The 12,574-nt window shown below is 42.4% G+C and overlaps 1 protein-coding gene across 2 annotated transcripts in view; it reads right to left on the bottom strand.

Annotated features, from left to right (window-relative positions):
* LOC129775062 (uncharacterized) overlaps positions 1-12,574 on the bottom strand; it is a 103,256-nt gene that overhangs the window by 24,161 nt on the left and 66,521 nt on the right. For both annotated transcript variants that reach the window (XM_055779267.1, XM_055779268.1), the window contains 2 exons: positions 5,847-6,083; positions 5,435-5,529 (listed from right to left, as the gene is read on the bottom strand). In XM_055779267.1, the coding sequence (XP_055635242.1) occupies positions 5,435-5,529; positions 5,847-6,083 (332 nt within the window). The remainder of the gene's footprint in view (positions 1-5,434; positions 5,530-5,846; positions 6,084-12,574) is intronic.

Genomic DNA, 12,574 nt, shown 5'->3' with positions numbered 1-12,574 from the left:
CCGAAACGCAGGGCAAACGTTGCAAAGACATCTACACGATATTTTAGGAGACTTTGATTTGTTTTCCCCTATGTCGATGATCTTTGCATCGCATCCGACGACATCGAACAACACAAAAAGCATCTTCGTCTGGTCTTTGAGCGGTTGAGAGAAAATGGACTCACCATCAATCCCAGCATGTGCCAGATCGGCCAACCTGAAGTTGTATTCCTTGGCAATCTCATTTCCCAAAATGGTATTAAATGGTATACACCGAGCAGAGTGGAGGCTATTTTGCAGTTCCCGCGACCAGCAGTTGCGAAGCAGCTGAAACGATTTCTGGGTACCATTAACTTTTACCGTCGGTTCACTCCGCATGCAGCTACAAACCAGCAAATTCTCAATGCAATGATCAAGAGCAACGTCCGAAATGATCAAAGTCCGTTGAAGTGGGACGAAACAGCGATCGTCCGTCGATCCGTCTGCTGATGCCAATTTGGCACTAGAAGTCGACGCATCTGGCACCGCAATTGGAGCAGTCTTAGACCAAATCACCGAGAAAGGTTTCTAATTGAAATTTTCTAATTCTGTCGGACCAGATGGAGTCCCAGCATCGATCGTGAAAAAAATGCGCAGTAGGGTTATTGTCTCCACTATGCCATTTGTTCAATCTTTCTTAGACTAAGGGCATCTTCCCATTGCTTTGGAAGAAGGCTTACATTTTTCCGGTTCATAAGAAAGGCGATAGAAGAAACATCGACAACTACCGAGGAATCTCTGCTCTGAACGCGGTTTCCAAACTATTTGAACTTGTGGTCATCGAACCGAATTTCGCTCACTGTAAGCATTATATATCTATCGATCAGCATGGATTCATGCCGAAGCGATCCACCTCAACGAATCTGCTATCGTTCGCGACCGACCTTTCCGCCGCTTTCGACAAAATAAACCACGATACAGTGCGCAAATTGGACAAACTAGGCTTCAGCGGCAATGTTTTACATTGGCTTACATCATACTTGATCGGTCACTCTCTCACGGTCAAAATTGGCGAGTGCTTCTCCGCAGAATTCTCTGCTACATCAGGAATACCTCAGGGGATTATTCTCTTGACGATGCTCCGCTAACTAAACTCGACTGCGTGAAGGATCTAGGAGTGTATTTAGACTTCAAACTTAACTTCAAAATACATGTCAACTACGTAGTTGGAAAAGCTTCGCGTAGTCTTGGATTCATCATGCGCATCGCGAGGGATTCCACCGATGTATACTGCCTTAGATCTATGTTTAGTGTTTTAGTTCGCTCGAGCCTGGAATACTGCGCAATAATTTGGAATCCGCACTATCTCAACTGAGTCAACAGGATTGAAGCCGTACAAAAGCGATTCGTTCGATTCGCTCTAAGACGATTGCCCTGGAGTAATCCACATCAGTTACCTAGTTATGAAAGTCGGTGCCAACTAATGGGTCTTGACACGCTACACGTGCGAAGCCTTTCGATTCAACCTCGAGCTCTACGGGACCACGCATTCCTCCGAGTGCCTTTCCGTCGTACCAACCATGAATACAATTCAGCACTGTTAAGCCTTCAACGTCTGTTCAACAGAGTAGCATCTGGTTTCGACTTCCATTATTCGAGATGGTCCGGCAACATTTTATTGGACAAATTAGAAATTTCAATTAAATCATTAGGGCAAAATACTGCCTGTTGATAACAATTAAACAATTAAATATTTGAAAGGTAATCAACCACTGGCGTACTTCTCTCGAAAGTTGATCAACAGCAAACAAAAATCCAGTACCTACGATCGGAAGCTGTATGCGATGTACGGAGCGGTGAAGTATTTCAAAGACACACTCTTACCGCTCGTGATTTCTGCATCTACATGGATCACAAGCCTCTTGTCACAGCTTTCCAACGGCACCCCGACCGAGCCAGTCCTTTACAATAGCGGTATCTCAGCTTTATCAGTGAGTACACCACTGACATTCGGCATATACCCGGTGAAGCAAACAAAGTCGCTGACATGCTGAGTCGTATCGAAACCATCACTAACATTAACGAACCCATCGACGTCGAACTGATGGCAAAGCAGCAGAGAGACGATCCCGAATTCGACGCATATGTATCCCGATGTATTGTTACATTTCTACTTCTGCTATTCGACCGTTCGTGCCCAAGAATTTTCGAAAGCAGATTATCCAGAAGCTGCATAGCACATCTCATCCTGGTGTTCGTGCGACCACTCGTCTCGTAACGGATCGCTACGTCTGGTCCTCAGTGCGGCGCGATTGCAAAAGTTTTGTTACTCACTGCGTCGCTTGCCAGAAATCGAAAATTCATCGGCACAATAAAACGCCTATCGTCCAAATCGCAACACCAGATGAAAGGTATTCACATATCCACATCGATTTGATCGAACCATTACCACCATCCGACGGAAACGCGTATTGTCTGACAATGATCGACAAGTTCACGTGTTGGCCTGAAGTGATTCCGATTCCAAACATGACAGCAGTCACCGTATCGCGAGGTTTTATTAACGGATGGATCGCGCGGTTTGGCACCACTGACCTTGGAAGACAATTCGAGTCTGAGCTGTTCCATGAGCTAGTCAGAAACCTGGGTATCACCCACCTGAAAACAACACCGTATCATCCCCAAGCCAACGGGCAAATTGAACGGTGTCATCGACAACTTAAGGCCACGATCATGTGTCACAATAATTCAAAGTGGACAGAATCGTTGCCTATTGTGCTCCACGGAATGAGAACTTCATTCAAGGAAGACCTGTAAGCATCAGTAGCAGAAACAACATACGGACAAACCTTACGTTTACTCGGAGAATTCTTCTCTGAAACATCCAGCAAAAACACAACACCAGATTTCGTCATCGAATTAGAAAAGCAGATGGCAAAAGTTCGCCCAACTCCAACAAGCAACCATTCCAAAGCATCTCCAATCCTGCAAAAAGAACTGAGCACCTGCAGCCACGTTTTTGTGAAGATTGGCGCCGTGAAACCTCCTCTGGTGCCACCATACAACGGACCGTTCCGAGTGCTTCGCCGAAAGAAGAAAGTATTCATCGTAGACATTAATGAAAAGGAATCGCCAATCTCCATATATCTACTGAAATCGGCCTTCATGGAAGCCGACGAACAGTCATCGAAGCAACCGGAGACACCGGATAACACCGAACCTCCGACATACCGAACCCAATCTGGCCGCCGCGTGATTATTCCCCAGAGGTATTGATAAGCCTAAGTGGGGAGTACTGTGGCGAAACACTCTGGTCACCCGTATCACGAATTAGATAAACCACGGTGCACGCATACACACCCACCTCACCAAAGAACCAACAATATGATCTCACGATCAATAAATCTCCACACAAATGAGAATTGTGAACACAACCACACGCCTCCGATTTCACCGATATACACCCATTGAAGACGAGCTACTGTCTGGTGTCCATACATACTACATACATACAGAGGAAGTTCATACGGTTTGCACTACGTCATCTTCCATGGAATGATCCTATCGATCTTCCTCCATATTCCGACCGTTGCCAATTGATCGACTTGGAGATCCCATCCAGCAGGCGAGTCAATATGCAGCGCTTATTCGTCTTCGACTTGCTACGAGGCAATATTGACTGTTCTGAACTTCTGGAACAAATCTCGTTCTATGTTCCACCTCGACGTTTCCGGAGTTCGTCTCTGTTGGCACTTCCCCGTCACAGGACCAACTATTCCTACAACAATCCGTTCGACTCGTGTCTTCGTGTGTTTAATAAAATCAGTGACGAATTTGATCTGAATATGTCCAAAAGCACATTTAAAATTGGGATAAAGAATATTGTATAGTTTTTAAATCATTATTCAGTCTGTACGTCTAGGACGAAGACGGTGATAAATAAATAAATAAATAAATGAAGCTTGATTTATTTAGAATGATGCCAGATTCTAAATAAATCACAGTTCACAACCAGTTGTATCTGTCGTATTTCGAGATTGGTTAAAAGTGCAAAAATATATTTTATATAAAAAATCAGATAATTTATTATTATTTTAAGAAAAAATATAGCGAACAAAATATTCCGTTAGGATTTTAATGAATTTTTATACTTTTCTTCGGATACCCTCCATCAAAGTTTGGACTCTCTGCGGCCATTTTATCCCAAGATCTCTTCATGTCTGCAGCATCCCGAGTCACTTTGGCACCATTGTTTAATTTCTGCTTGAAAATTGCCCAATATATTCCGATAGACCGAATTTAGGCTAATTGAGAGGATTGAGATCTTTTTCAATGTAATCGACCGCATTGTCAAGGTACCATTGACTGTAGTGGCAGCTTGCCAAATCTGGTCAAAACTGGCACTCTTCCCTATAGCTTTTTGAGTCCATTGTTTTGTTTCTGACTGCAAATCCTTTGCGAAATAAAACATCCTGGCAAATTTATCAGCGAACTTAAATTTGCTTGGGATATCTTCTCTGGCAGTGGCCTAATAGAATTTCAGGCCTGGGAACTGTTTATAATCCATATTTACGTTCGTTTTGTCACTTTCTACTTCGTCAAAACCTTGTTGTGCAACTTTTGGTCACTAGATTTTGCTTCAGCAGCCTGTTTGGCTGCTTGCAGTTATGGAAAATAAGATAACTTTCTCGCATACGGATTCTTTGGTCGGTACTTTGATTAGATTTGTATTTTTTTGGCAATGTCATAATCCGAGAGTCCCGGGTTTGCCTAAATTGTTCTCAACCTCAACTGCAGATCGAAGGTTCCACTATGACGCGTCCTCTGATCCCTCCGAACAACAGGTTTACGTTCACGGAAACGTTTCAGCATATCATACATGGTCGGTTCAACCACTCTCTGCGATCCCGCGATTTTAGTATCCGAGCACGCTCTGTTTTTAATGTACATATGTGTTCAAAATTAAATTCCTGCTCTCGGCTTCCAACCCGCACAACTTCATCAAAACAAAACGGATCAATGTGATATTTTTACCATCGAAAAATACAGGGTTTCCAAACAATTGTCTGTCCTGTTAATCCAGATATACTCACTACAACCGCTATCATCAAATGAACAGTGATTCTGGATTCTAACTGATTCAAACCTACACTTCGTCAAGGGCTCACTCAGGAACATTCAAGATTTGTTCTGTATCATCCTGTCATGGGAGCTATATTATCCTCAGCACCAAAACGTCATGCTTTGCATGAAATGTGAAATGTTCGGGCATGGTAATAAAAACTGTTATATGTAGCCTCGCTGTAGTACATGTGCTGCGAATCATCGGCTGATTGATGACACCGTTGACAGGCTACCCCCGCAAATTTAAACTCAAATATTTTAAGTGAAATAAAACTATAAATGATAACAAAAGTAATAGTGAAAAATGGTATATGACGATTCGCTTGTTCTTATGATACAATGAGTTGCTTACTTGTTATGATATAACATAGTTCCTCCTAATACTCCTTTGACTTGTTGAAAACTCTGCAAAATTTGGGATGTCTCCAAATAAAAGTTGCTTGCGCTCTGTAAAAAAGAAATTTGATTACTTGTTGCTTTATATATAACATCAATCGAGTCGATTGCATGGCGTTACATGTTGAAGGATACGAAAATCTTGAGAAGCGAGCAAAACACTATTTGTTTTGCTCGCTTCTCACCTAAATCCAAGCAAGATGAAAACTACTATTTGTTAGACCAGAAACAGAAACAGAACGCACTATTTAATAGATTTCAGATTAGTGCAATTTTCTAAACGACGGTTTCAACGTAACACAAATACTCAGCGAGGTGCGATTCCAAATGGCGACGCTTTTAATATCAATAATATCGACAGTACTTACTTTTGGTATTTTCAAACTTGATACATTCTGGAATATGTTCCCGTTACACTGTAACAAAGGTAAGTAGCTTTCCAGAATTGTGTATATTTTATCCGCGTATTTGGCTTGTTTATCGTTTGAATTTATTTGTTCGTAAATTGCGTTCAAGTCACTGTGATATAGTTTTAACAACGTGTATAGAAAGTTAGCCCGATGCTCGAGAATGTCCTCCGATATATTTCGATCCGAACCAACAGCCTGAAAATGTAAGAAGATTATCATTGTTCATGGGGATTTGGTGTTAAATGAAATAAGTTCTTAAAACAATTCCTAATAGCTCATCAAAATCTCGATCATATATGCCTCCTTCGTTCTGAAAGACATGTGTAATGTAAGAAGTCGTATCGAACTGGGTCAAACATCAAAATAGGCCTAGAGTCGATCACCTTATTTGAATTGAACTTATATAACAAAAGTGGTTCGTTACCCGAAGATAGTTCGTGTACCTCCAAGCATAAAATGGACCACATCCCCGGTCGACTAGCTTCCCATCAACATCTATCACAACCTCCCCATTGTGTCGCCTGGGGTACGAGTAACCATAGTGGAGATCGGGTAGGATCTTGAAAGTATGCGGGCAGGAAAGAGGAGTTCTCACTGTTGGCGTGTTTCTCAGCACCAAGGCAGTGAACTGTATTAGCGGAGACTTTTCAACTGAGTGGGAATTACTCTTCTTCTGCCTTGAGAAAGGCAGGCAATGGTTTTCACAGCAGTCTACGAGCCAGATATCGATGGTGCGAAGGTTTTCTCCTGGAAGGCAAGGGTGCACTTGGAAGTCAAACACTTTCTATTAATTTACTCCTAGGTTTCATTCGACGATGTTTATTGTATAATGGCGGGTTTACATTAGGGAGATCTATAGCTATAGATGGATTTATTCACGTGAAAATAGGTGTAAACGGGTGAGAATAAATATGATACACTTATTCGAGGTATATATAAGTTGAATAAATTCAGCATATGTAAACGCTTGTGAATTTCTCACTGGTGAGAAATCACTAAAGTTGGATGCAGTTCTACTTTAGGTGAATAAATTCACCGAAAATATGAATATATTCATTATAGAAGTTCACGCTAGTGTAAACGGTTGATGCGATTTCTATAAATCTCATAATATTTCTTCACATGAATATATCCCTAGTCTAAACCCACCCTAACGCGTAGAAACAAAATGACCCAAACGCTCGACCGCCACCTCTTTCTATGTGTATGCGAATTAGAGGCGTTAGCGATGAATATTTGACTTGACGCTGCACGGTGCTATTGGTGATGAATTTTCCGCGCATGCACTCAATGCTTGCACCGATGACGTTATTCCTGAGCGGTCAAATCGGGCGCGAACATACTCCTGCCGGGCTGGGAAGAATTTACATTGATTCACATTGATGATTTTATCGTCAGTGGGATGAACGGATGGTGTCGAGATTAATCGTCTGTATACTGAGTCTCGAATTATGATATCTGTTACTCCTAGTAATTTATCGGGACCTCGACAGGACGGCGAATCTCTCACTAAATGGCTGAGTTTTTGAGTTTTTTGTAAATATCGGCATCTGTTGTTAATTCCTGGAACGATAGTAAAGGCACTGTGGTTTCTCGCCATCGGGGATGTCATTCGTGGTTTCTGATTTGTATTCGATGCTAAGGTGACTTAACGCATAACAGGATGGTTTGCAATGATCGGTTTTCTTCTTCAGGCTTCTTTCCGGTGGAAGGAAGGGTCGTTTTGTCGGATTCCGATCGTTTCCATCATATTGAAACGATACTTGCGATGACTGGGTTACCGCATATCTCCTGGGGTATTCTCCATTATTCATTGGCTGGAAAATCTTCTCGCGCTTCGGAACCGTTGGTACTGCGGATATTACTTCGGTGCCAACTAAACATGGTTGTATGTTGGAAGAGTCGATATCGCCGGCAACTACCCATCCTAGATGCGTTTCCAATAACTTGGGCAAGGTATCGCCTAGTTGAAGACGACCATTCTTCAGCAATCTCAAAAACTGTGACGCGCCGATTAACATATCGATGGCACCTAGATGATAAAAATTCGGATCTGCGAGGGGTACATTGATATCAATCGGCCATGGTGAAATTTTTATCTTCATTGCTGGGATTGTTCCAATATCGGGAATCACTAAACAGTCGACATCAGTGACGAAAGTGTGTCGATTTTATTTGCACCATCACTTTTTCCTTGGCGTAGGTTTTGGCTCCACCAATTCCTGTAATGGGCACACGTACAGACCACCGAGTAACAAACAAACAATCAACAAAATCTTTGTGAATGAAGTTTACTTGCGATCCACTATCCAGTAAAACTCGGCAAAGTGTCGTGCGTCCACGATTGTCCTTGATTTGTACTATAGCCGTCATGAGCATCACTGTTCTAGCAGCTCTGTGACAACTGCAGTAAACGATGGTATTGGTGATTGATTGGAATTAATGGGGATCCCCCGGGATAACCGAATGGGAATGGTATTGTTCTTCCATCTGGTCCTCTGTATACGATGGCTCCAGGCGCAATAGAGTATGGTGCTTTTGCTGGCTACGAGAGCATGTCTTCTTGAAAGAGCAGTTATGTACTCGATGTCCTGGACGGAGACAGTTGAAGCAGATTTTTAACTTCTTCACCTTCTCATAATGCTGAACCGAAGATAGCTTGTGTAATTCTGGATTCGACTGCTCAGAACTCACGTACGGTTTGATTTGTGTCTCTTTCGGTGTAGCCTGGTGTCGGTTTTGGAATCTTTCCAATATCCGACATTCGCTTCGAAGAAAAACTACAGTGTCTTCCAGGTTCGTAATGTGGCGTGCTGCTTATTTCTCTCCAAAAACTGCAGTGTTTGGTCGTTCATTCGAGACGTTAGTATTTTCGTTACAATGAGGCCTGAAAGTTCATCCACTTCTAGACCCTGGTACTCCACAGCAGTCTACGAGCCAGATATCGATGGTGCGAAGGTTTTCTCCTGGAAGGCAAGAGTGCACTTGGAAGTCAAAAAATTTTCTACTAATTCACTCTTAGGTTTTATTCGACGATGTTTATTGTATAACGCGTAGAAACAGAATGACCCAAACGTTCGACCGCCACCTCTTTCTATTAGCGAATTCGTTTTTAAAACTGAGTCAGTGCCAAACTGACTCTGTAATAAAAAAACGTTTTCAGTTTCACGAATGCGGTGGTTTGTTGGTGTGCGTTATATAGTTTGATTTGTTTATATTTGCTACGACAAATGTACAGTGTCGACATCTGGTGACGATATTCGTGCTTGGGAGGTAAATTATTCTCTATCAGATCAGAAGGACCAAGTGCAGTGTAAAAATATAAAAGTTTGAATGAAAATTTTTACTTCATATTGTTTGATTCCCTAACACATGTAGTTCTAACACTCACTTAACCATTTGTCAATGCATTTCCTGTTTGTTCCACAAATAATTACTATTATAATATAAAATCATCATTAGATCATGATTTTGAAAGCAGGTTTATTCCACCTGAATATCCATCATTATTTCCGCCTCCCAATGAAAGAACACGTAGCTTAATGCTGTCTACTCGAATATACTCTTCAAAATCAGAATCCGAATTGGATTACGATTCCAAAAATACAAAAGCAAAAGCAGCAGGTTTTCCATTTTCATAGTCTTTATTTTCAGATTTTCCAAAACAATACTCGGAACTTGACAGTTCAGTATAGTTGTATTGGTGAACCCGAGTGCCAACTCGTGAAACATCTCAGTGCGAAACTAACAGCTTTCGGGGCGAACTAATGCGACACTGAGTGCGAAACTGAGTGAATAAAAAAACGTTTTGACAGCAGTTAGTGCGGCACTAGGGTTGAAACCAGCCTGAGGGCATCCGTATACTAGCACATAGGATTTGACAGCGTCAAACATGTCCGGGTCGCAAATGCAATTTGCGACCACTGTCACTCGCGAGAACTGCCAAACTCTCAAGCTGGTGTAAAACAAGGCACTTAACATACTACCAGGTGGGTCAAAACGTGAAGTGGTTTTCTGCAGCCATTTAAAAAATACACAAAAGTAAATTAAGACGATTGAGCACAAAATTTTCGAATAAAGCATGAGCAGCAGCTAAATACAACTGAAATTATTGAAATAATGCAGAATTCATTCAAACCCTTTTATTTCACTTAAATTCATTCAATTTCTTAAGTTGGTTTACATTATAATACTACATTTCAAGTGATCAACCTAGGGTTCTACGTTTTATATTATCATTCAGACCCTTGTGATCATCATGATCATTACATTTCACATAAATTTTTTTTTCAAAAAACAATTCTTTTTTTAGTTAGCGAATGGGCGCACCTTGTTCCATAGATTTGCCTTGAGTTCGCCGAGTAATTTGATAGGTTTGGCAATGACAGCTAAATTTGTAGCACATCTTGACTCGCGGATCATATCCCCTTGCCCGGGGCTTGGTTGAAACTGAACAAAAACGCTATATGTGTATGCGAACGGGTGGCGTTCGCGATCAATATTTGGCTTGTTGCTGCACGGTGCTGTCGGTTATGAATGTCCTGTGCATGCGTGCCCCGATGACGTTATTCCTGAGCGGTCGAGTCAGGCGCGAACACTCCCCATAGAGGGTGTAGTCTTTCTGAACGTCTGTTTTTCATGGAGGCACGGCTCAAAACAGCGTCTGTTCGCCATGTCATGGGTAGCTAATCATTTTCTTTGTGTCGGCGTGGGAAATAGAGCTATACACAACGGTTGTTCGGCGACACAGAAGATTAGTGTAGGACCTGCAGGCAGTCCGTATAAGAAAAGGCTAAGGAAAATTCACATAGAAACTCGAAACAGGACAATCGGGCTAAATCCAAGGCAAGAACGTGAACTAAAAATTGGAAGCTCGAGACACAGAAGTGCAATTGCAGTTTCAACATCGTAGCGCTGCCGCGATCGTTTCAAGGTTATACCTAGGATTGAGTGATCTTTAGAAAAAATCGATTTTGACGGATCGATTTTCTGAACGGCTTAGGGATCGCAGCTTGCATCTAATTACCAATGCCAATTTCCCCAGACTCCATGGTTTTAAAGTCTGTGCTAGAAAAACTCATTCCGTTCGGCAGAAATGCATGAGAATACAAGAGTACCCGCACCATGCATTTATTATGCAATGTCGATTTCCCCTGGATCATTGCTTTTAATATTTGTGTTGGGGAAACTCATATTGGTCCGCGGAAATGCATGCGGGTAGAAAAGTGCCCGTTCCTTGCATCTATTTTGCAAAGCCGATTTCCCCTGGCTCCATGGTTTTAAAACTTGTGTCAGGGAAACATTCTGATTTGCAGAAACGCAAACGAGTACGGAAGTATCCGCAGCTTGCATCTATTTTGCAATGACAATTTCCCCTGGCTCCGTGGTTTTGAAGTCTATGTTAGGGAAACTCATTCCGTTCGGCAGAAATGCATGAGAATACAAAAGTACCCGCTGCTTGCATCTATTATGCAATGCCGATTTCCCCAGGCTCCATGGTTATGAAGTCTGTGTTAGAGAAACATTCCGTTTTGCAGAAATGCAAGCGAGTACAAAAAATACCCGCTACTTGCATCTATTTTGCAATGGCAATTTCCCCAGGCTCCGTGGTTTTGAAGTCGGTGTTAGGGAAACTCATTCCGTTCGGCAGAAATGCATGAGAATATAAAAGTACCCGCTGCTTGCATTTATTTTGCAATGCCGATTTCCCCAGGCTTCATGGTTTAGAAGTCTGTGTTAGGGAAACATTCCAATTTGCAGAAATGCAAGCGAATAGAAAAGTACCCGCTGCTTGCATTTATTTTGCAATGCCGATTTCCCCTGGCTCCATGGCTGTGTTAGGGAAACATCCATTCATTCCAGCGATCCTACCTCAATCGTTGCGAAATCATAATTGAGTGGATTTACGAGCGGCACTCGCTTATATACCGATTGGCGTGATTTCAATAGCCTGTTTTGAAAGCAATTTTAAGACTATTGAAACAAGTTTTTGGATCAAAAGTTGACAAGCATATAACGCGTAGACTGTTGGTGTAAGTGCATGGGTGAGATGCACAAAACTAGCGCGTCTTGTGTCGAATAATGAATATAAAAACATTAAATAGGAAATATCTGAGCGTGGATAAGCGTGATGGTTCACCGCTTCATGCCACACTCACAACACCGAGACGACGCTACACTCCCCATACCCGAGGACATCGGCACCGGCCACTAGGTGGCACTATTTTGATGGGCGAATGTCGACGGGTACCTAGTACCTAAGTACGGGCCTAGGAGTTATTCACGGGACCTAAGGTTAATGCCCAGAAACTTAAGAACAGGGGACTTCTAAAGAAACCTTGATACCGAACGGTTGGATTGAACCAAGTGTCGCGCGAAGATAAAGGAATCGGGAAAAGTCGCGAGACAAAGGAATCCGGTTTCGAAGAAAGTTTGGTGGTACGGTTTCGCGAGTGCTCGTGATTGAAGCTATAGTTCGCGAGTGGTTGAAAGAGATCTCCTCGACGTCAAAGAGGTACCCCCGAGACGCCACTGTCCTTCGTCTACACGCCGCCCTGGCCCAGACTCCCGGAAACGAAAGATGAGTGTAGGCTAAGGAGGTGGGTGAAAAGGTAGCGTGATTGCACGGATTAGGTGTTTCCCTGACCGCGTAGTCATACGTAAACCGACCCTGAGGAATTTATACA

The sequence above is a fragment of the Toxorhynchites rutilus genome, chromosome 3 (genome assembly GCF_029784135.1).
Source record: "Toxorhynchites rutilus septentrionalis strain SRP chromosome 3, ASM2978413v1, whole genome shotgun sequence".
NCBI lineage: Eukaryota > Metazoa > Arthropoda > Insecta > Diptera > Culicidae > Toxorhynchites > Toxorhynchites rutilus.
The sequence above is the reverse complement of the archived record's forward strand: the minus strand, read 5'-3'. Positions and strand labels throughout refer to the sequence as shown.